General features: G+C 40.2%; 1 protein-coding gene across 5 annotated transcripts in view; it reads right to left on the bottom strand.

The window, feature by feature from the left end:
* The window catches only part of LOC120781705, a 115,846-nt gene that overhangs the window by 86,254 nt on the left and 4,878 nt on the right, over window positions 1-24,714 (bottom strand). For 3 of the 5 annotated variants that reach the window (XM_040113933.1, XM_040113934.1, XM_040113932.1), the window contains one exon: window positions 8,543-8,702. The exons of 1 other annotated variant lie outside the window; for it this stretch is intronic. In XM_040113933.1, coding sequence (XP_039969867.1) covers window positions 8,543-8,702 — 160 coding nt within the window. Of the gene's footprint in view, window positions 1-4,704; window positions 4,891-8,542; window positions 8,703-24,714 lie in introns of all 5 variants that reach the window. One more of the 5 variants, XM_040113935.1, reaches the window with a different exon arrangement.

Below are 24,714 nucleotides of genomic sequence, written 5' to 3'. Positions count from 1 at the left end.
AATATCAGCTAAATGGCTATGTTTTTTCTTTATTTTTATTTATTTATAATAATATCTATTTTTTCTCTTAAGAAATTTATTTAGTCAGAACATATGTAAATGAAAAAAATTAATTTAAGTGATGATCTTAAACTAACAATAGACAATTGTGTTTGCCCTTGAGATCGCAAATGATCCTAAACTAACAATAGACAATTATGTTTGCCCTGAAGATCGCAAATGATCTTAAACTAACAATAGACAATTGTGTTTGCCTTTGAAAACACTTATGCTTAAGATATGTGTACATACTGTCGGTATGTACAGTAGATTAGTGTTAAGATGTGTGTATGCACTCAGCATGTGGTGCATACATAAATTAGGATAAGGAATGCTATAAATAAAGGAGCTCTGGGCAACCAGAGCTGAGTTCTATTTAACAACCGAAACCCTACGCGTCTTACTTTACAATTACCATTCCATTCTTATTACCTTAAAGAGTTTACAATGAATCCACCATCCTCTACACCGCAAGATGAAGCAAATACATCAACAACTATCGAAAACCCAATGAGTCATATACCCAAGCATGATGTTACTGTTTTTGGTGTGTCTACTGATTTGACTGATCTTAATTTACCAACCCATCTGGATATCTTGAGATATTATTTTTACTTAAGCGAACGTGCTAAAACAGAACAAAAAAATTTTTCCCATAAATCATTCACCATTCAAGTACAAGATAAGTTGATTGGAATTTGGGAAAAACATGGTATGGAAATAATGCTGAAAAAAGTGTATGTAATAAATTGAATAAATTGCTTGACAAGTATCAAGAGCAAATCAAGAGAAGAAACAACACCCAACAATTTACAGAGTTGGGCTGGGTTCCCGAACGCCTCAAAGAGTTCATGCACGATCAACATAATCAGAGAAGACTAACAATGAATGCATTTATGATGGAAACTGAAGAGCAAGGAGCAACGTCTATGTCATCAATGCCAACATACCAAGATCCCGATGATTCAACATACGCACCGCCACCGGTTCAAGAAGATATGGATAGAAGCAAAAGTTCACAATACACAGAGAGATACGATTGTCTTAACTTTGCCTTGGTATGTGACAAATTTGGTGTGCCTGACTGAGTAGCATTAGCATTGGGAACCGCTCTTTTGCAAGATTTTAAAATTAAAGATAAGCATGGGAAACCTCTCATCATGGATAAATCCAAATAGGTTATACCGGAAAATGTAGAGGCTGTTATGGCGACGACATTAGAGAGCCGTGCGAAATTGCCCAGACTTGAAAGTAAAAAAGACTTCAAACAATAATTTTTTTTAGTTTCTTTTCTATTACTCACTTAAATTAATTTTTTCATTTACATATGTTCTTACTAAATAAATTTCTTAAGAGAAAAAATAAATATTATTATAAATAAAAATAAAGAAAAAACATAGCCATTTAGCTGTTTTTTTCATGTAAAGGCCAAAAATGGTGATTTTTTGAAATGATTGTATGGGGAACCCCCCAGAAGGGTTCCAGGGGGTGTGCCACTGGCATGGGTGGATCGGCCGTCCAAAGTTAGTGGGGGTCGGTCATACATTTGGACTCGATTAGAGCACTCTAAATGGGTCATAGTGGGATATTTCAAAATTTGCCCCTACCCAAAAGTTCGACCCAAATTGGGGGACATCAAAATTCGTTTTAGAAGTAAGGTTCCTTCGGCAAAGTTTCTTATTTTGATCCCTAGAATATGATTTTCATAGAGCAATGGGCGATTTTTTTGCCTCCCCACAAATCGACCCGGCCTAATGTATATCTATAGCAGTTTGAAAGCTATGTAGATTAAACAATTTAGGAGGCGGAGACACTCCCCCTTTTAAAATTTTTTTAGACCACATGCATCCCTGCCTCAAATCGCGGTTTTGTATCTCAATTTCCCAATTAGTTATGACACCTTAAAGGTCTGTGGACATAGTAATGGACTAATTTCGCTCATCTGCACCAAGTTTCATCAAGATATCTAAATTTTTACTGAACTACACAGTCAGACGGGCGGATGGACAGACAGTCGCTCGGATTTCAACTCGTATTAAAATCCTGAACATTTAAATAACTATTACTCGATATCTATCTCGATATACTATGTAGCAACATCAGGGTGCTTCAAAATAAAATTTCGAATTTTTTTTTTCAACTCTTACCACTTCAAATGTTAGTGATTGACAAAACAAAAATCCTCCTTCAAACCAGGCGCTGTAGCTTAACTCTAAGGGTACGCTATGTTTTTTAGGTTCCCATACATTTAACATAGGAATTTTCGTTTTTTCATTCAAACTAAAACTTCACCAATTAATTTCCGTTTCTCAAAAATAACCATCACATATTCAGAAAGTTGGCTTTTCAAACTTTAAAAATTTCGGCGACAAAATTATTATTCTCAGAAACTTTTTTTATTTTTATTGAACAAATTTCAAATCACACCATTTAATCGCCTAATTGAGATAATCAACGGCGGATTCCACAGCCAACTTCACACTTAACATATCTTCTTCTTCTTAATTGGCGTAGACACCGCTTACGCGATTATAGCCGAGTTAACAACAGCGCGCCAGTCGTTTCTTCTTTTCGCTACGTGGCCCCAATTGGATATTCCAAGCGTAGCCAGGTCCTTCTCCTTCTGGTACTTCCAACGGAGTGGAGGTCTTCTTCTTCCTCTGCTTCCCCCGGCGGGTACAGCGTCGAATACTTTCAGAGCTGGAGTGTTTTCGTCCAAAGCATGCCCAACGATTGGAATTTAAGTGTGCTATGCCCAAGACATAAGAAAGGTTTAGCCTCCTCACCATCGCGTATAAGGTTCTATCGAGCGTATTGTGTGAAAAATTAAAGCCCACCGTCAACAAACTGATTGGACCTTATCAGTGTGGCTTTAGACCTGAAAAATCAACAACCGATAAGAATCGACACACACCACCTCTTCGTCCATTTCAAAGCTGCTTTCGACAGCACGAAAAGGAGCTGCCTTTATGCCGCCATGGCCGAATTTGGTATCCCCACTTAACACATAGTATAGATATATTGTAGAAAGGTTTGTAAAAAAAAAATTAAGAAACAGGCATATACTATTGTAATGGGGTTTCGTCCATAGCTGAGGTATGCTCAGCCGCACCAGGGTCAGCCTCGGGACCCACGAACCCTTAGCAAAGAAAAATGTTTACTCTCGTAAAGATGTATCCACACCCCCTTATGTGGACAGCCAGACCAGCTTGTTTTTGTACGGTGAGTCAGATGGAAGCGAGCGAGATTGGCGCGCCAGGCGTTGGCGCTTGTTGAAGTTGGCACGGTGATTTATACGGCGGTGATGGTCCTTTGGCTTCTGGTGAGGAGTAGTTACTTCCAGACGCGGTTGACTGTAGAATACAGGGCAGTATTTTCCCGGCTCCTCTGCGAAGGAGAAATATAATTAAATATCGACTGAACTCGTTGAACTCCGGTTAGCAACTCCCCAGCACTATCCCTTTTCTCTAGCCTGTACTTGCGTGCGAGTCGCCTGCTAATCGCGTTAGTTTGGTGACGGTGCACTACGGTGTGCAAGCAGCGGTACTGACCTGTTCGAGGCAGCGCAATGGTGCACTAGTGCGCAGGCAGCGGTAGTGACGCTGATCGAGGCCGCGCAGCTGTGATGTCGCTGTATCACAACGCAACTACGGTCGAGCCATTGCGCGCACTGATATCACACCGAGTCGGTGTGATATCGTTTCGACGCAACGACTGCGAAAACTAACACACCGGCAGAGTCATTGCGAGCACTGGTATTACACCGATTTGGTGTAAAACCTTTTCAACGCAACGCCTGCGAAAACTGACTACTTCGGGCGTAGTGAGGTAAGTTGTGTGCGTAGCTTTGGTCAATGCGGTGAGGTGAAGTTTAGTACGTGTAGGATAATTCTAGTATGGTGGAAAGCTCTATGTTGAGGTTTGGTGAGGGTAAATGATGTACAGTGTTGAAGTAAATTATTGTAAGGTGGTAAAAGCCACGTTGCACTATCTCTCGTTCTGTAAAGACATCTTTTGTCTTTTACGCTTACTGAGTGTTTTCTTAATTTCTTCGGGTACTTAATTCGTTCTCACCGCTCGTGAGTCGTCTCTTTCTTTTATTATTCGTGTTTACATTGCTCACTACACGTGTACGATGGCTCCGAGGCTGTCAAATATCAGGGAGAATCGCTTCTCTATACTTGACAGGGTACCTAAAAGAAAAAAACTCAAACCTCCAATAACTATTAAACTAGAATATTTCCCCTTTCTTTCCGAAAATAATGCAAACAACCCAAAATTTATTGTAATTGAAGCTACCGATCCGTCCAGATCTATCCATCAAAGAAATTAGCAGTAAAATGCATAACATATCTACTCTTCGTGATGGAAAACTTCTTGTGAAAAATAACAAAATTGCCGAAAAATTCTTAAGAGCGAAACAATTGGTAGGCGTGTGTTCCATATTAGCCACGCTACACGCATCACTCAATCCAGTAAGTGTTGCAGAGGAGGAAATCACTCAAGAATTATCCTCCCAAAGTGTGTTCGAAGTGTATAAATTTAAAATATGTATCAATGGAAAAGTATTACCATCGAGAGTGGTATTGCTCTCTTTCAATCATTATAATTTACTCAGTAAAATTGACATCACCAGGCGCAAAGTACTAGTTCGTCAATACATACCCTTCCCCATGCGATGCAAATCTTATTAGATTCTTGGGCATATAAAGAATAAATGCCAACGCTATTCTCTTTGTGAAAACTGTTCCATCTCTCCTCATTCTCCTTCCGACTGTGGTCGCACGTTTTGCGCAAATTGTTTCCAAGCACACTCCTCCTCCTCCAAAGAATGTCCAAAATTTGTACAAGCTAAAAAAATTATAAAAATCAAAATTACGAACAAGTGCTGAATGCGGGAAACTACAAAAATATACAAATAACAAGGAAAACAAGCAAGAAAACTCTTCCAATAGCTCATATGCCGCCATTGCATCCATTACAAACGCAAGCAAAACCAGTAAAAGCTATAGTAGTCACAACAAACAACAGAATCAACTCCACCAATAACAAGAACTTAAATAAGACACAAACAAATATTGACAATATAGACCTTTCCCACATATACATCACTCCTTGCAAACAAGCCAACATACCAGACTCCCCTAAAGTAAAATATTCTTCTTCTTCTTTACTGGCGTGGAAACCGCTTACGCTTTTTCGCCAACTGGAGATTCCAAGCGAAGCCAGGTCCTTCTCCACTTGGTCCTTCCAACGGAGTGGAGGTCTTCCTCTTCCTCTGCTTCCCCCGGCGGGTACTGCGTCGAATACTTTCAGAGCTGTCGTATTTTCGGCCATTCGGACGACATGACCTAGCCAGCGTAGCCGCTGTCTTTTAATTCGCTGAACTATGTCATTGTCGTCGTATATCTCCTACAGCTCATCGTTCCATCGAATGCGGTATTCGCCGTGGCCAACGCGCAAAGGACCATAAATCTTTCGCAGAACTTTTCTCTCGAAAACTCGCAACGTCGAATCATCCGTTGTTGACATCGTCCAAGACTCTGCACCATATAGCAGGACGGGAATTATGAGTGACTTATAGAGTTTCGTTTTTGTTCGTCGAGAGAGGACTTTACTTCTTTATTGCCTACTTAGTCCAAAGTAGCACCTGTTGGCAAGAGTTATTGTGGATTTCGAAGCTGACGTTGTTGTTGGTGTTGATGCTGGTTCCTAAATAGACGAAATTATCTACAACTTCGAAATTATGACTGTCAACAGGTTTGATGATGAGATATCTCGTCTTGCCCTCGTTCACCACTAGACCCATTTGCCTCGCTGCCTTATCCATTCTGGAGAAAGCAGAACTAACGGCGCGGTTGTTAAAGCCAATGAAGTCAAATACTCCAACAGCTGTACATTCTTATAGAACAGTGTACCTTCTCGGTTTAGTTCTGCAGCTCGAATTATTTTCTCCAGAAGAAGGTTGAAGAAGTCACACGAAAGAGAGTCGCCTTGTCTGAAACCTCGTTGGGTATCGAACGGCTCGGAGAGGTCCTTTCAGATCCTGACGGAGCTTTTAGTGTTGCTCAACGTCAATTTACACAGCCGTATTAGTTTTGCGTTTTTCCATCAACTATCAATGCCAACAAACAAAATAACTCTTCCAACTCTCCGGTTTGTGAACCTCTCCAAACTCTCTCTCAAGTTCTCGCTTCTACTCAAGAATAAAACACATCAGAAAACGAAATGTTAGAATTACGAAACACTTTATACACAACTATTCACATGAATACATGTTCTCACGTTCTGCTTTCCTCCCGGTTACATCAATGGTATTAAAAATTACCCAGTGGAACATGAATGGATATTGGAACAATTACATATCAAAGAAAAGAACCCAGATGTGATATGTTCCCAACAATACGCGGGCTACTTTTTTAATCTATGCAACATACAAACTAACAAACAAGGCGTTGGTATACTTGTTAAAGACATATTTCTCATGAAATTTTTAATATTACTTAAACATTGTCTACCTCATCAATCAAATTAAAACTTAACCATCAAATTTGCCAAGATAAGGTATTTTGACACTTTCACCTCGCATATTTCCCCTTCATCAACCTCCAAAAAATTTTGCATAACATCAAACACCTAAGCCACACCCCCACATAGCAGTTATTCAATCAGAGGGAACAGTTCTAAGCGACTCCATGGATATTGGAGCAACTTTTGCACAACATTGGCCTCAATATTCAATAGACGGAAACTTTAATGAAGAATACATCCAGGAAAAACATCGTTGGGTTTACATGCACTATGCTCCTATAAATCGTTCCTTGCCAGCAATTCATTTAGACAATAAGTTTACATACTTTGAACTGGAATCTGCCCTCATACATGCCAAAGGCAAAACATCTGGCATAGATCGTATATTTTATCCGATGCTTTCAAATCTACTTTTAATTGCTAACAAAAATTACTATCCCTCTATAATATCTTTGCGAAAAGCTACTATCCTCATGCATGGAAAACTGCCACAGTGATTCCAATAATCAAACCGCATAAGCTGTCGGACTTGGTTTCCTCTTATAGACCTATTTCTTTGCTTTCTTGCCTCAGCAAGACGTTTGAAAAAATTATTGCGAAACGACTCGCTTGGTTCATTACAAAAAATAATCGTATCAAACTGCCTTTAGAAGCAGACAAAATACAACCGACTTTTGCAACTGCAACTGCAACATTTTGTAGCCGACTCGATTGCCACAAAAAACTACGCCACAATCTTGGCTACCGACCTCGAGAAAGCCTTTGATCGCGTTGGCGTTCACGCAGTACTGAGCCAACTTGCAGACTGGAAGGTTGGTCCAAAAGCTTTTGTGATCCACCGACAGTTCCAAGTTCGCGTTAATACATACTACTTTTTCTGAGATAAACACTCTTAACAGCGGTATACCCCAAGGCTACCCCCTGTCAGCAGTACTATTCGATATTGCGTTTGAAAAACTCACCGATATCTGCCTAAATATTAAAATAACTATGTATGCCGATGATGCTTTCATTTCCACTGATTTGAAAGATCCGCAGGCAACTAATGATGTCTTCAATGAAGTACTTTCAAAATTCAAAAAATGGGGTTCAATTTCCGGAGCATCTATCTCAATTTCTAAATGTAAATTATTACATATTTGTAAAAAAAATGAAATGTCCATACCCGGAACTAATTTTTAACAACAATTTAATAACTTGTGTAAATAACTTAAAAATATTAGGAATATATTTTGACAATAAGTTTATAATTATCACTGTATTAACCTTAGAAAATTGCTCTTCAGTAGACTAAACATATGTAATTAAGTATTTATCAAACAAACGGTCATTTATACATACAAATACACTTATTAATGTTAAAGAGCCATAATACCCTCTAAAATAGACTACGGCCTGCCGATTTACGGATGGTGCTCGAACACAAACATTAAGCAGTTGGAGGCCCCATATTACGACGCGATTCGTCGTAGCTTAAACGCCTTTCCTACATCACCAACTAAATGTATCTTAGGAGAAAGTGGCTTACCATCAATAAGAGAAAGACTTTACGAAAACACGATAACAACTCCTTCCAAAAATACTTAATTCTCCAAACAGTGGCATCAAGAAATGTATAACACTTGCAGCAAATCCCAAAATGAATTATCAACTGAAATCTATCCGCTGTTCTGAGTTTGCAAAAACTTTAAACATTCATCTCCCAACGAAATTTTATACAACCAACACTCAACCTGAATGGATCTCCTGGGAATTGGCATTCCTGGAAAGGAATATATGCTATCAACGATGCAGAATTTTTCGAATCTGTCCGCACGTTTCTTAACGAAGTGAAAGACCAAAATGACCTCAGAAAAATGTCAAGCAGATACATATATGAAAATAAAGTTGCAGACAAACTACGCGAAAACAACATCTCACGACAGCAAGCAACAATTTTTACTCGATTAAGGGTCGGGCACAAATCACTCACCAACACTCTGTTTCTCGCAAAATGGGCTATTTCGTAAAGTAAGTAGTCGTATCTGTCCCAAACTGCTACATTTCCGCCAGTAACTGGTATGTAGTTGAATTTTGTAGAATTGATAATTTTGCTGTCGATTCCCTGAGTACGCAAAAGTGGTAATACAACTCTGTAAAGGTAAAACAAAAACACAACTTATTACCTTAGGTTATTACTGTGAACCGTCTTTTCCGTAAAGACTTTTGTAAATTTATTGCCAATTCTTTTGGTCCTAACATAAATTTTATCCCCTGGCTTGAAAAACCTCGTATGTTTACCGCTATTGCCCCTTGCCAACTAATTTTCGTGGGCTTTAATTAAATTGGCCTTTTTTTTCGGTCTTAAGGCCAAAGGCATAGAAAAATTCAGCTCGATTGCTTTGCATCCAGTTATTTAATGAATTGATCTATTGTATTTTGCGGTAGCGAGAAGAATTAGTTCATTGGTACCATTTATAGCTTGTTTTAGTTTAGTGCATCAAGTGATTTCAGTTAGGGTACTATGAAAAGGAAGGGTTGTAAAAATTTCTCCTCCAAAATGATCTTTAAAGGATCGTCTCAGTGTGACCCTCCGAAAAATCACTAATTTTCGAGATTTTTTTATAAATAAATACATTCATTCTTCTTGTTCTTCTTTACTGGCGTAGACACCGCTTACGCGATTATAGCCGAGTTAACAACAGCGTGCCAGTCGTTTCTTTTTTTCGCTACGTGACGCCAATTGGAGATTTCAAGCGAAGCCAAGTCCTTCTCCACCTGGACCTTCTCTGATTCCCCCGGCAGGTACTGCGTCGAATACTTTCAGAGCTGGAGTGTTTTCGTCCATTCGGACGACATGATCTAGCCAGCGTAGCCTCTGACTTTTAATTCGCTTAACTGTGTCAATGTCGTCGTATATCTCATACAGCTCATCGTTCCATCGAATGCGATATTCGAGCACTTTTCTCTCGAAAACTCGCAAAGTCGCACATAGGAGCACTTTCCTTCAAAAACCGGACAAAAGTAAGAGTTACAAACTACAGCGATCCTACTCAAAATTGATTTTTTTAGTACCTAAGTAACTGTACGACAATGAACCGATTAAATGATTGTCTTTCAGCCCGCTATATAGCCACACAAATATGTAGTAGGAACCTAGACTTCGTTCAGTATGCTCGTCCTTATACTCGATACTCTCTATTATTCTCGAAATTGCAACTGCTGTTTTGTGTTGCGTGAAGTGAATTCTGGAAAATAGTTTTTATGGATTCTGGACAACATGGTATGTATTTAATTTTATTAATATAAATATTAATTTAGTTAATGTATTAAAAAACGAAATTTTTTTTTTTCATATTTTAGAAATTAGTAAATTTGTTATATTGTCGGGTGAGGTCGAGTTATAAATTAATTTTTTTGAACTACAGGGTTTCTACTTATCATATAAACTTAAATTTTTTCCCCATCTTTCCCCCCTTAAAAAAAAGAACGTTGTATTAGGTTGGTCACTTGCATAAAGTGAGTACTGTTTTTATTTTAATTAAATACTGAAATCCTGCTAAATTATTATATAAATGGTATAAGGGGGCTCTGTCGGAACCGGTGTGAAGATTGGACAATAGAAGTGGTACATAGTGGTAAATTTAGTATTTGACATTCTTTTAATATTTATATGTTACAGTGTGAAAATGAGCGAAATCGGACTACAATCACGCCCACTTCCCATATAACAGAATTTAAAATTCCATTTCATTCTTTCATTTTCCATGACACACAAATAAAGAAGTAATTAATATAACGGAATAAAATTCTGCGGTAATAATTCAATTAAAGTATACCACCTTTTGACCAAAAATTGTCCAAACCCAACCGAAACTGTTAAAGCCCTCAGGTACCGAATATGTGGACCCCGGTACCTACAATTGACTCATGTTCGAAAATATCGTTCAATGTGTGAGATATGAAATTGACAATAATATTTCTTTGTATCAAAAATGGGTTGAATCGAGTCAATACTTTCTTGAGCTCTCATATACCTAATATAAAGATTGCGACGATTCATTAGTTGTTGTCATCGTCCATGCCTCTGCGCAATATAGCAGGACGGGAATAATGAGTGACTTATCTAATCGGTATACAGGGTCCGGCACGCGAAGTGTAATTAAAAATTAAAAAAAAAGCCATAAATTCGGTTTGGAAAATTATTTTTATTTATTTTAAGGTACAAAATGTGTGAAAATAATCATAAATTCAGGACCAACTCACTTTTGCTCGATATGACCACCTTTTGCCTTAACTATGGTCCTGGGTCGGTCAATAACCGAATCACAAGCTGCCCGAACGTGACTTGCCGGTATTTTGGCCCATAATGGCCTTCTTCATCATCTCAAGACTGGTGTATTTTTTACTTCGGACCTTGCTGTCCAAAATGGCCCAGAGAGAATAATCCATTGGATTCGCATCTAGTGAATTCGAGAGCCATTGTGTGGTGGTAATGAAGTTCGGAACGTTGTTTTTCGGACTAACAACTACAGTAACAACAATTACAACAACAACCAACTTGACGACAACCACTACGATTACTCGAAAAGCTACGTCATATCAGAATCCGATGAGGACGATATACTCGCCTCCAGCCAGGAGACAATTATGAGTACTACCGGACGTATCAGCTACAGTACATCGGTAGTGACAGCAGCTGAAACCACCAAATCAGGAGTGAAAGCCTACACCTCCAAAGCTGCTATTAGCATCATCCAACGTGCCCTGGTAGCTAAAGGAGACAACCAGTGCAAGAAACGCAAAATATCCCAGAATCGACTGATAATAATGACTCGATAATCCTGCGTGTCGCAACCCAGAGTTTCAGTCCTCTGAAATTCTTAGGGGTTACAGGGTCTTCAAGTGCGCGGACCAGGTCTCTCTAGATTTCCTAACGGGTAGCGCTGATAAAATTAGCAACGCCTTTGTAGGCCTCTAACTGAGCCTTATACCCGCCAAAGATATCCCGAAGAAACCTCGTGCTCGCATTTGGTTGCCCTCTCTAGAGGAGCCAGGATAAAAACTCCTCAGGAGAATCAAGCTACAAAAGAAATCTATACCAGGCATAGATGAGTGGCAGCTGATAAAGGACGAGAAACCAAATAAAGCAAGCAGACCAATACTAGTGGCCATTTGTGATGAGTCCATAGAGGTCTTACGAAAGCTGACAACAAAATCAGATTCGGTATTCGCAAGGCCAGGATTAAAATCTTCCAAGGCGACAAAGCGGCTGACGAAGACGACACGGAAAAGGTCGACGACACCAACCAGCTGCTAAGCAACCTGGAGATCACGGAACAAAAATAGCCTTAGATGTGTGCAGATAAACCTGCAGCCCTCGAAGAGTGCTACAGCGAATTTGACAACATTCATAAACGAGAGTGGCATCAACACCAGCCTTATACAGGAGCCCTGGGTTAATGACGACACCATCATTAAAGGGCTAAACAGCAGCAACTACATTATTTTTTTACATACGTATGTAAACCAAGGGCATGCATTCTTATCAAAAAAAGTATAAATGCATTCCTTTGTCCAAATTATAGTACAGCAGATATCGCTGTGGTAAAGGTAGAGTAAAAGAAAAACCATTTCTTCTTGGTCTCACCCTACCTGATTCATAACGTGGATATACCATCGGCATCCAAGTAGGTATGTATATGCAACAATATCGCATGCAACAAGGCAAGCATGCCCAAGCTCTGAAAGGTTTCCGGGCTAGGAGAAAGTACTGGACCTCACGATATCAACAGACACAGATAGTCTCGTTGTGGATGACTGGAGGGAGTCCGATGAGCCTTCCATGTCGGATTACCCCTGGAAACTCTTCAGCATTCACGAAAAATGCAGTACTCCTCTCAAATATCGAAACCATAAAAGCCCAGCATGGGATAAATTTTCTAGAAAGCAACAAAGAGACTTGAAAAGGGAGGCAATAATAGTACTAGCAATCTTCAAGAACTTGATACAGAGGTAGAGAAGATAAAAAAAATCTTAAGAACAACATTCAATAAATCCCCTCCGCTAACAGCTCTGAAAAACAGAAAGTCCTTGGTGGAACAGTGATTTTAAGAACCTGAGAACACAACTATGAAAAGCTTTCAATGAGAGTTCCAGGACCAAAACTGGCCACCCTACAAAGATATTATGAAAATATACGAAGAAAGCAAAACAACTGACTCATGGCGATCTTTCTGCACATCGATAGAAAGTTCCAGAGAATCCGCTAGGCTGAGTAAAATGCTATCCAAAGAACACATCAGTACTGCTTACATAAAGGCGGAAGGAAACCCCTGGACCTCCCCTGCAGAAGAAACTTTAGTGGTACTTATTAAAACGCTTTTCCCTGGGAGTCAGCACACGGCACCATCCCAAGAAGTTGGAAAAGAAGTTCTACCAAAACCAGACAGAAGAACATACGATAGTGCTAACGATTTTAGACCCATAAGCTTCACATCCTTTAAGCTGAAGGTACCAGAAAGGCTAATGAATTTACATACAAGAATAACGTAACTGCCCGTCCCGATGTGATAAACGTGATTAAAAAATCACTACATTACAAACAATATTCCATGACTGCATTTCAGCCTTTAATAATATAGAAGTAAGCATGAGCAATTCACTGACACATGGTGGCTTAGACGACACGGTGTGCAGATGGATACAATCGATGCTTAAGAATATAAAGATTATTGCATCAAACGGCGCAGCAACACAAAAAAGTTATGTGAGTAGAGGGTCTCTTCAAGCAGGCGTCCTCTCCCCGTTTTTATGGGTTGTAGCGCTGAACGAAATACTACTCCAACTAAACAGTCAGTGAGATTATGAAAAGAGCACTACGCAGGTTAAACCTATGGGTGAACAATGCACTTAACCCTAATAAAACAGAACTGATCCTATACACAGGCAAACCAAAATTCCCCATTTCAACTTCCCGTACTAAACGGTACAACACTCTCTCTGTCCCCTACAGCTAAATACATGGGAGTGGAGATTGGACACCGAACTGACCTTGAAAATAAATATAGAAAAATGAACAAATAAAGCCTACATGGTCTACTACACTTGCAAGAGAATCGTCAGCAAAAATTGGGGCCTTAAACCTGTCATTAGATCTATACTTACATGTGGAGCACTGGTATGGTGCCCAGCGCTAACGAAACAATACAATAATAGTAATTTAAATGGAATACAAGGAGCAGGATGTGTACGTTTTACTGGTTCAATCAATTCATGTCCAACTGACACGCTCAATGTGATCCTGCTTGAACTACCCATAGACATCTATATTCACAAAATAGCAGCATATTCTGCAATAAGAATAAAATAATTATTACCAGAAGAACTATCGACATTGTGATATCCTAAACTCTGTGTAAACATCAATAAATCAGACTACATTCGCCCAACGATGTATTTTAATAGATACTTTCAGGAGAGGATACGTTCTAGACCAGAAGGGAGGAAGATACCATCTCAGCATATATCGACGGGTCCAAAATGGACTGCGGAGTAGGCACGGGAGTAGATTCCGATAATCTGGATATTTCTCTCTCTATTCGTATACCGAACTCTGCTAGCATCTTGCAAGCGGAAGTACTGTGCATAGAGAAGACCTACGAAGCACTATTAAATAACTACGAGAGGATACATAAAGCAACAATATACACGGATAGCCAGGCCTTCTGGCCTTATCGTCGCCCATGACTAATTCCAGCATAATCCTTAACTGCAAGAAGGTACTGAGCTCACTAGAAGACAAACTCCACCTAGACTTGATCTGCCCGCTAGGATCGATCAAGAGAGAACTCAATATACAAAATCAACAATTAGCAATTAACAGATGAAAAAGTATAACAAAATGCAATATAACTAATCAAATATGGCCAATATATGATAAGAAAAGAACTAACGACTTATTAAATAGGTCCAGGAAAAGACTACACTACAGACTAACTGCTACTATAATAGGGCATGGGGCATTTGTAGAATATGCGTCCAAAATGGGTATGCCCAATAACATCTGCCAAGGCTGCGAACTAGTTGGGAATAAGGAAACAATTTTCCACTTTCTCTGTGAATGCCCAGCCCCAACGCAGATACGACACAGAACACTTAGAATCCATAAAGCACCAAACCTTCAATGGATGTCTACAAAAAGCATATCGTACATTAGTAGCTTCATCGAAACCAAAAAATGGTTTGAACGAGAAGGTGAAACGTGATAGCAATAATCAAACGGTCTACTAGTAGTGCATCAAAATGGCACAGCTAGTGCTAGTTGAGCCCGATATACAACAGGTCTGCACTCCTACCTACCTACCTAACGATTGGAAACAAAGCTTATTCTTCGACAACAACTGCCATCTATACAATAGAAAGAAATGTGGCGAATTTTGCCAATTTATTCATGCAAGTTGAAAAGTTTTATTTATCAGTGAAATATATGTCTAGTGTAACACTTCCTCTGGGCGGGATGGTATGGAAGTCTTTTATAACTCTGGTTTAGTCGGATACCGATCGTATTTGGCTTTTTTACAAATTTTGAAGTTGGTGGTAATTTTCCTTAATTGTTTCTGCATATTCGGAAAATAGTAGTCGTTCAACTCTCGAACAGAGCAGCGTGTCCTACTGTGTTTCATCGCCTTTCCCCCCAACAGGCGTAGGTATGCCTGTCGTAAGAGTTGACTAAAATCCATATGCATTATGTCAATTTTTGTGGTCTTGCCTTGAAATTTTAGCATAGTCTATGTCAGAAATAGTGCTATAGTACTCAGCTTGAATTGATTTGATTGACAGAAATTTCCTTACAATCGCAACATCAGGATTAATGCATTCATCAATCAATTCTAGTATATACCGAAAATTTTTAAATGTAATTTGATGCCTTATCCTTGACTTGAAAATAATTCTTGTCTTCTTCGTTGTGATATTTATTACCTTCTTCAAGAATTATCTGATTTGATTCTGAGTCCTGCTATATTGTATTAATGTCCTGCCGAGACAATGCTTCGGCAGCTATCGTTGTATTTAATACAATTCTTTCCCCCCTCGGTATCGTCTAAAAAAATAATTTCTTTCCAAAAGGCATATTGTGACGCATTATTATCAAAGTTTCAACCACCACTTAACCATCCTGGGTTAAGTGATCAACCGTCTTTTTTTTAAATTGTCTGCTATCTCTCTCGGTCTTTATTCTGTTTCACTTTCCTCTGTGTGGATTATTATAGGTCTTTGACCTGCTTGTAATGAGGTGAGTGGTGTGGAGCAAGTGCCACCCATTCTTTCCCACCTCTGTTGCATCCCTGCTACTGTAGGAATTTGTAAAAGAAAATCGAACGTGAATTGCCAAGACAACACACTATGCATATATTTTGGTTGCGACGATGACAATGACAGAAACAATAACCCTCAAGGCAACGTGCCTATATTTATGACAAATTGACCTCATTGAAGTAAAACTCAGCAATTGACAGTCTTCTCTGGCAAAAACTTGACAATCTTGTTCACTAAAATAGATCGGTCGCAGGTTAGCATAAGATCTAACCGCGCAATTATCACCATAAAACTTTGCACTTGAATGATGACAAAACTTGGTCGGCCGAACCGCAAATTTTATTTCTTATAATTGCTACCGCTAGTTAGTGTTAAGCCCTAGTCTCTTGAGCAAAACTGTTCAGAATGATCTGTGATCATTTCCATTATAAGCGATTTTTTTGTTTTTTGGCTCCCTGTAAATCAATATGTACATATATATTTGAAAATATTCTCGGAATTATTGATGTTAATATTATACTTACAATAAATAGTTTCAAGGATAGGAGCGTACTTGTAATGGCTTTTTAACTTAGTGTGTTCGGCTACCAAAACTCTTCAGAATTAACATTTTTTTTGTGTTTGAGATAAAATTAAGCAGAAAAATCTTACTCTCGGCTATAAATGTATACTAATTTTATTTATCTTTTAAATGAGGCACTATGCTGCTTTGGGAGACATAGAAAATGGTGATGGTGATTTAGAATAGAATATATGTATACATATATTAGGTTGTCAAAAAAAGTCTTGCGTTATTTTTACTTCATCAACTTCATAATGCCCCTCTCATAGAAGCTCGCTTCCCTATTGGCAAAAAACTCGGAGAGCCAATTTTCACAGGACTCTCTTGTGGCCAACTTCAGACTACCAAGCGCGTTCGCCATGGACAGAAACAGGTGGTAATCACTTGGTGCGAGATCCGGACTATACGGTGGATGCAAAAGAACCTCCCATCCGAGTTCCTGGAGCTTCTGACGCGTCACTAAAGATGTGTGTGGCCTGGCGTTATCCTGATGGAAGACAATTCGGCCTCTATTGATCAAAGATGGACCTCCTGCATGAGTGCTGCCTTCAAGCGGTCCAGTTGTTGGCAGTACAGGTCCGAACTGAGCGTTTGGCCATAGGGGAGCAGCTCATAGTGGATTATTCCCTGCCAATACCACCAAATACACAGAAGAACGTTCCTGGCCGTCGATCCAGGCTTGGCCACCGTCTGGGCCGCTTCACCGCTTTTCGACCACGACCGTTTGCGCCTTACGTTATTGTAAGTGACCCACTTTTCAACGCCAGTCACCATACGCTTTAAAAACGGCTCGATTTTGTTACGATTCAGAAGCGATTCGCATGCGTCGATACGGTCAAAGATGTTTTTTGCGTCAATTCGTGTGGCACCGATACATCGAGCTTCTTAGTGACTCCAAGCTTCTTCAAATGGTTTATAACGGTTTGATGACTCATGCCCAGCTGTTGACCGATGCTACGGCTGCTACTATGCCGGTCTCTTTCGACCAATTCAGCGATTTTATCGCAATTTTCGACGACAGGCATTCCGGAACGTGGCGCATCTTCGTCTACACCAGAACGAAAACGTTGAAACCATCGCTGTGCGGTGGAAATGGAAACTGTATCGGGTCCATAAACTGCACAAATTTTATTGGCGGCTTGAGATGCATTTTTGCCTTTATCGTAGTAGTACTGTTAAATATGCCGTATTTTCTCTTTATTTTGCTCCATGTTTGCGACATATTTTCTCTTTATTTTGCTCCATGTTTGCGAGGCTATAACTCACGAACGACTTAAAAGAAACGACAATCAATCAAACAGGTGTTAGCGCGTGAAATGAGCTTTCCAAAAAGGTATAGCATGACATAAAACTAGAACTACGCGCTTTCAGTGCCAACTAGCGAAAATACCGCAAGACTTGTTTGACAACCCATTATTTTATACTATTATTCATATAATAAATTATTCAATACAGTGAAAATTTTATTTACGAATAAAGGCGGAAACGTTTTTGTCGGTATAAGAATTCAAGGGATTCTACTTTAAACTTAATTTCATACAAATAAATTTCATTTGAAAAAATAACGAATTTAAGGGTGCTTTCTTTCCTTTCTGTCCTGATAATGTTGTTGTTTTTATTATAATGGAGTATCAATCCCCGTTAGGATGGTAAGGGTTATCCAGGTTGTCGTCGACTTCATCTAGCAGGAGGCCCAGGAAACGTGCTGTTTCGACGGGGTCGGAAATGGGTGTTAAATGAGTGGGGTTAGCAGGGCATGCAAAGAGGTGGCCAGTGTCATGCGGAGACTCATTACATGCAGGACATATATTGGGTAAGTCCGTGTAAATTCTGGATAGATAGGAGTTTAACCTGCTGCAATATCCAGAACGAAGCTGCGCTACTCGAGCTCTTCGTCTGCGATGGATGATGATTTGACTCCAAGAACGCCATTCAATGGAAGGGAGTCGGTGAAGGTGTTGATAGCTTCACTTTAAATAGCGGTCAGTGCCTGTCGGAAGTTAGTTGCGTCCGAAGTCAGGTCGGCGTACTGTTCGATGTCGTCGACGTAGTAAAGGAAAGACTTCTTGATGTTCCTGGGAGGCGGTTCCGCTCCAAGCAGATGGCTGCAAGGGTGATTTTTATAAAAAAAACACCCTAGCAGGAACTGCTCGGAGAGAGTTCATTATGCTCCGTAACTGGGAGCATAAATGTCTCACTATTTAGGTGTTCAATGGGAGAATTCAAAAGGCATCTTGTCGTCCGGAGTGCAGTGTTCTGATAAGTTTGGAGTTTCCTCATCTGCGGACCACTGCATCCAGGCGACCATATTGGTGCTGCGTAATTGACCGCCGGCCGATTTCCTTGTATGTTGCCAACAACGTTTCTTTGCCTTTTCCCCAGTTGCTGCCGGCTAGCGACTTGAGGATTTTGTTGCGGCTCTGTACCTTGGCGATAATCGCGGTCGTATGGGGAATGAGGAGCGTAGACTATCAAAAGTTACACCTAAAATCTTAGGATTATTGACAGTTGGAATTTTGACGCCATCGACTGCAATATTAAGCTCAAGCTATACTCCTTCGTCCAGTTCGTAAATATGGTCGCTGTGGGTTTGGTGGGGAAAGTGTTAGGTTCCTTGCAGTAAGGAAAGGAGAAAGGTCGGAGAGGTAGTTGTTTACTTTTGAACAATATCGTGCAATCATCTGCGTACGAGGTTATGGAAACCCCCTCTGGTGGCTGTGGGAGTTTCGAGATGTAGAAGTTACACAGTAGCGGGGAGAGGACACCACCCTGCGGAAACCCCTGCTTAATTCTTCTCAGTTTAGATCTTTCACCTCGAAATAGTACGGATGATTGTCGATGTTGTCGAGTTCATGGTCCACCTCTTCAGTCCTGGAAGAAGCGTAGTTTTTTCGATGTCCTGCAGTAGCGTTGTGTGGTTGACTGTGTCAAAAGCTTTTGACAAGTCCAACGCTACGAAGATCGTTCTCTCACAGGGTGACGCTAAGTGCTGTGGTGGTGCTGTGCACTTTTCGGAATCCATGTTGGTGGCTGGCTAGGCTCAGGTGGAGAGTGAAGGTCAGGAGTAGCAAAGCCTCAAGTGTCTTCACTACTGGGGAGAGGAGAGTTATCGGACGATAGAACTCCCCTTTATTGGAGGTTTTCCCGGGTTTCAGTAGTGGGACCACTCTTCCGACTTTCCACACATCGGGTATTTGAAGAGTGGTGAGCGACAGGTTGAGGACCTTGGTAAGATAGCTTACCCTCGTCGAGCCTAGATGCTTTAGCTTTAGCATGTTGATTCCATCAGGGCCAATGGATTTGGAAGATTTCAATTTGTTAATGACACTCTTAACTTCCTCATTGGTGAAAGTAAGTGGTGCGCAGTCGTTTGGCATTTTGCGCAGCCGTCGGTTAATACATCGCTTGGTTTTGTCTACCGAAGAGCGCAGTATAAATTGACGGCTAAAATAGCTCGCGCACTTCCAGGGGTCCGAAAAAGCATTACTATTGAATTGAACTTCAACTCGCTCGTCATGTCTCTTCTTCGGGTTAGACAAAGCCTTGACAGTAGCCCAAAGTTTACTCACACCGATGGAGAGGTTGCAGGACTTCAGGTGCTCTATCCATTTTGTCCGCTTATGATGGTTTATCAATCGCCGAATCTCCAAATTGATCCCTAATTCAGGGATCCCCGGGATCGGCATGGCGTGGCGCCTGCTTCGGCTGGGAAATTGGGGCGGAGTTCCGCTATTCTTCCAGCTAGGATGAAGCGAGCGGTAGCTGCTGCAATCACCTTGCGAAATCGACGTTCGCCAACGGATACGTCCGTAGGAATGGGTAGAGCGTTGAAGGTGCTCTCAGTAAATTCTGTGAAGCCAACCCAGTTAGCTTTGTTAAAGTTAACGAAAGTGCGGTAGCCCACAGAAACAAAATCAGGAGGTTTTTCGATCGAGATGAGTATGGGCAGATGGTCTGATGCGATAGTGGTCAAATAATAAGTGTTACCATATCGATAATTCGAAAACGATCAGTGCATGAATCAATAGTGCCCATTCGAATTTACAACAGTGGTGCCATAATTTCGAACACAATCTTGCCGTAATTGTTTTGTAGTGAGATTTTTCATGTTTTCTTTACCAAAAAACAAATAAATAAAAATCAACTGCTACGGTGTTACTGCGAAAAAAACCATCAATAGATATGTATGTATGCGGGATTCTTTTTTAAATAAAAACCACCGTTCTTAATTTATATTCAATTTAGCTTATTCGCACTTTAAATTCACGCGGCGGCGTGACCGCTTACACAATGTTTTGTTTTACAACTTATACTTGTCGACCACACTTGACGACTGATACTCGAACAATGAATCTTATTTCTAATACCGAATGCAACGATCCATATGGACCGTTACAATGATGGCTGCTGATGGACGCTTCGTCAATTAAAAGCTGATTTTGCAGTGTTGCCATCTGAACTACATTATTCGTTCAGTGACAACACTGCCACATGTTCTACATATTATTTCTTCCTACAATCGGCTATCCTGACCTATTATTCGACCTCGAATAATTAAGTCCACCTTTTCATGTTTTCTGCCACTGTAGTGGTATTCTTTGGTCCTTCCGTATTTCCTACTTTGTCAACCTCGTATCGGTCATGGTTTAGTTTGGCGACTACCCTGTACGGTCCTAAATACTTCGGTCGTAATTTCGTAGCCACCCCAAACTGAGTTTTCTTAATAGCTACCAAATCTCCTATGTTGTATTCACGGCTTTCTTTCCTTTTTTGATTAAATGTCTTACAGTTTTCTTTTTGTATTTTTTCTATATTTTCATGAGCACTCTTTCTTAATGAATCACATTCTAAATTCAATTCCTCTATTTCGAGATCTTCTAAAATTTCATGTAAGTCTGGATAATCTACTACTCGAATGTTTAGTCCTGTAAGAATTCTAAAAGGTGATATTTTCGTACTGCGTGGTGCAGTGTTATTTAAAATCTGTTGTACTTTTGCGACGTGGTTGCACCACTGGGTTGGGTTACTTTGACATTTCTTAGACATCATTGGAACAACGGTTCTGTGAACGCGTTCTACCTGTCCGTTGCCTCGCGGAACACCGGTTGCAATCAACAGGTGTTGTATGCTCTCCTTTGTGCAGTATTCGTTAAACGATTTTGACGTAAAAGCCGCTCCTCTGTCCGTTATAATCCGTTTCGGGTTGCCGAAAACTGAGGATTGTTTCTCTAATTTATTGATTACCTCCTCCACCCCGGTTGATTTCGTTGGGTACAACCCAACGAATTTCGAAAATGCGTCTATTATGACTAAAATATGATTATACTTTTTCCGTGTTTCGGTTAATGGACCCACATGGTCAATATGGTAATTACCTAATGGTTCACAAGTTTTGTCGATTGGTGTCAACAAGCCCTCTTTTTTATCCCTTTTTGCGTCTATTACTATGCACTCTACACACGAAGTTACTACATTTTGTACTTTTTTGCTCAAGTTTGGTATATAATAATTTCTCTCTACTAGCTCCTGTGTTCTTTTCGCTGCAAAATGACCCTGGCTATGTGCTAACTTTATAATTTCCTCTTCCATACTGGATGGTACCACCAAAAATTCCTTTGCAAAGTCGTTGTAAAGTAAGTCATTTCTTAAAAAGAAGTTTTCGTATGATTCTACTTCCACAATTTTCCGCACTGCTCTTATCCAGTCATCCTGCATTTGCGCCTCTTTTATCCTAAACTTTAACGAGTCTTCTACTAATAAGCAGTACGCACGACTAAGAGCATCTACGTGTCTCATGCGAGTTCCTGACCTATGTTCAACCACATAATTATATTCTTGTAGGTACATTGCCTACCTCATGATTCTGTCTGGTACGTCTTGTTTCTTGACTGTCATAGCGAAAGCGTTACAATCGCTAACTATTTTAAACTGAATATCTCTGAAGTATATACGCCATTTCTGTAATGCTTTTATTGCTGCCAGAACCTCAAGTTCAAATGCACTATATTTCTCATCCGCCCTTGTGGTTTTACGACTCATATATTCGATGGGATGTAACAGATTGTCTTCTGAATCCCTTTGTAGTAAGACTGCACCGTAACCAAATTTTGACGCATCAGCATGCACCTCTGTTTCCGCATGCGGATTGAAAAGCTTCAATGCGGGCGCATTTACTAACGCACGCTTCAGATCTTGAATGGCTAAAAGTTGTTCTTCCCTCAACCCAAACTTTTCGTCCTGACGAAGCATATCTGTTAGTGGCTTTGCATTAACTGCATAATTTTGGATGAAACGCCTGAAGTATGAAGTTAAACCTAAAAATCGTTGTAATTCTTTCTTACTAGTTGGTACTGGAAATGCCCTGACTGCCTTTGTCTTCTCTTCTGAAGGCAAAATCTCCCCGTTCTCCACAACAAACCCCAAAAAATTAATCTTTCTCTTTAGAATTTGGCATTTCTCCCATCTTATGTGCAGAACGTTTTCACTTGCATGTCTTAATACCTTTTCCAATTTCTCTCGGCCTTCGATCTCATCCTTGGCGGGAATGACGATATCGTCCATGTATATTATGACTGTTCCATCCGCAAGCATGTTCTGGAATATTGCTCGTATGTATCGACAAAATACCGCCGGCGAATTATTAATACCAAATGACACAAAACAAAACTCATATGGGCCGTTCTGAGTTACGAACGACGTGTATTTGCGAGACCCTGGTTCTATTGGCACATGATAGAATCCGTTCTTCAAGTCCAATGTGGTGAAGACCCTTGCACCCTGCAATCTGTCTAATGCTTCGTCCTCCACTGTCATTGGAAAATTGTCCCTGACTATTTTCTCGTTTATCTTGCGATAATCACAACAAAACCGTTTTGCTCCGTTTTTCTTTGTAACTAACACAACTGGGGTGGCATATTCCGTCACACTCTCTTGAATGATACCCTCCTTAAGCATACGCGCTACCTCTTCATCAATACATCTTTGATCCGCCTGCGACACTCTACGTGGCCGCTGAAATATCGGTTTCTCATCCTTTAATAACAATTTCATCTGTACTGGCGTTTTACTCGACTTCCTAGGATAATAACTATTAATCCAACTGCTAACTACTTTAGCCTCGTCTATCGGTAGATGCGATAGATCCACTTTCTCTGACTCCTCAGACAATGCCGTTCCAATTGAACACAATACCCTAAACTCTTTGCTTAACCCATTGTCATCCATGACTTCCGATCTAGTTTCTAATACCGGTCCGGTAATATCCTTTTGTTCCTTGAAAACTTCAACTTGTCTATTCCCATAGTCTCTTAACTCACGGTGAGTTGACACAAACCCTTCAACATCACCACTTGCACCCCGGTGATCTGACACAAACACTTCAGCATCACTGCATGCACCTTGGTGGTCTGACCCAAACTCTCCAGCTCCACCACACGAGCCCCCAGAGATCTCCCGGATCCCTGCGTGCTTCGCTGCCTCCTCAGCAGTCCTCACAAGTTTCCTGAACTTAACACTACCTTCTCTAAAAACTAACTCAACATCGCGAAGAACATCGTTTCCTATCATGGCTGCATACGGAATATCATTTTCCCTAACCACGTGAAACGTTACATTTAATGACAACCCTTATATCGAAATATCGGCCGTAAAGCTGCCTAATGTCGTAAGCACGCCTTTACCTACACCGAACAATGTTTGCTTTTCTCCAATTAGCTTTATATCTCCTAACATCACTAAGGTATCGTACCTCATGACACACACGATACATCCTGTATCCACTAATGCACTGAAAGTAAAACCATTGATAGTTGCATCAACGAAGATCATTCCACCTTTTCTGGTAGACGTTTCTACTTTGCGATCAATTGTGTTTACCCGTTCACTTTTTATCGCCTTATCCCTTTGCTCTTTACACTGATGAGAATAATGCCCCTTCTGTTTGCACTTAAAGCAAACGACATTACTAGACCTAGCCTCCGGACAGGCTCTTGGTATATGACCTTCCTTGTCACACTTAAAACACTTCTTTTTCATCGATTCTTTACTCTCTGTAGCGAACCGTTGCACGTATCCTTTGCCTACTGTAGTTTGTACACTTCTAACTTTCTCGTATATGCGGATTTGTTCTTTCAATTCGCCCACCGTTTTCGCTTGATATAACATACTCTTATTTGCCTTAACGTCTGGTATGCCATCCACGAAATACTCTACTACGCTTCTTTCATCTAAAGAGATTTGCTTCCCTATTTCTAAAATAGCAAAAAGGTATTCTTGAAAACTTTCTT

This window comes from Bactrocera tryoni, unplaced genomic scaffold, assembly GCF_016617805.1.
Source record: "Bactrocera tryoni isolate S06 unplaced genomic scaffold, CSIRO_BtryS06_freeze2 scaffold_7, whole genome shotgun sequence".
NCBI lineage: Eukaryota > Metazoa > Arthropoda > Insecta > Diptera > Tephritidae > Bactrocera > Bactrocera tryoni.
This window is presented reverse-complemented; position numbering and strand designations above follow the sequence as displayed.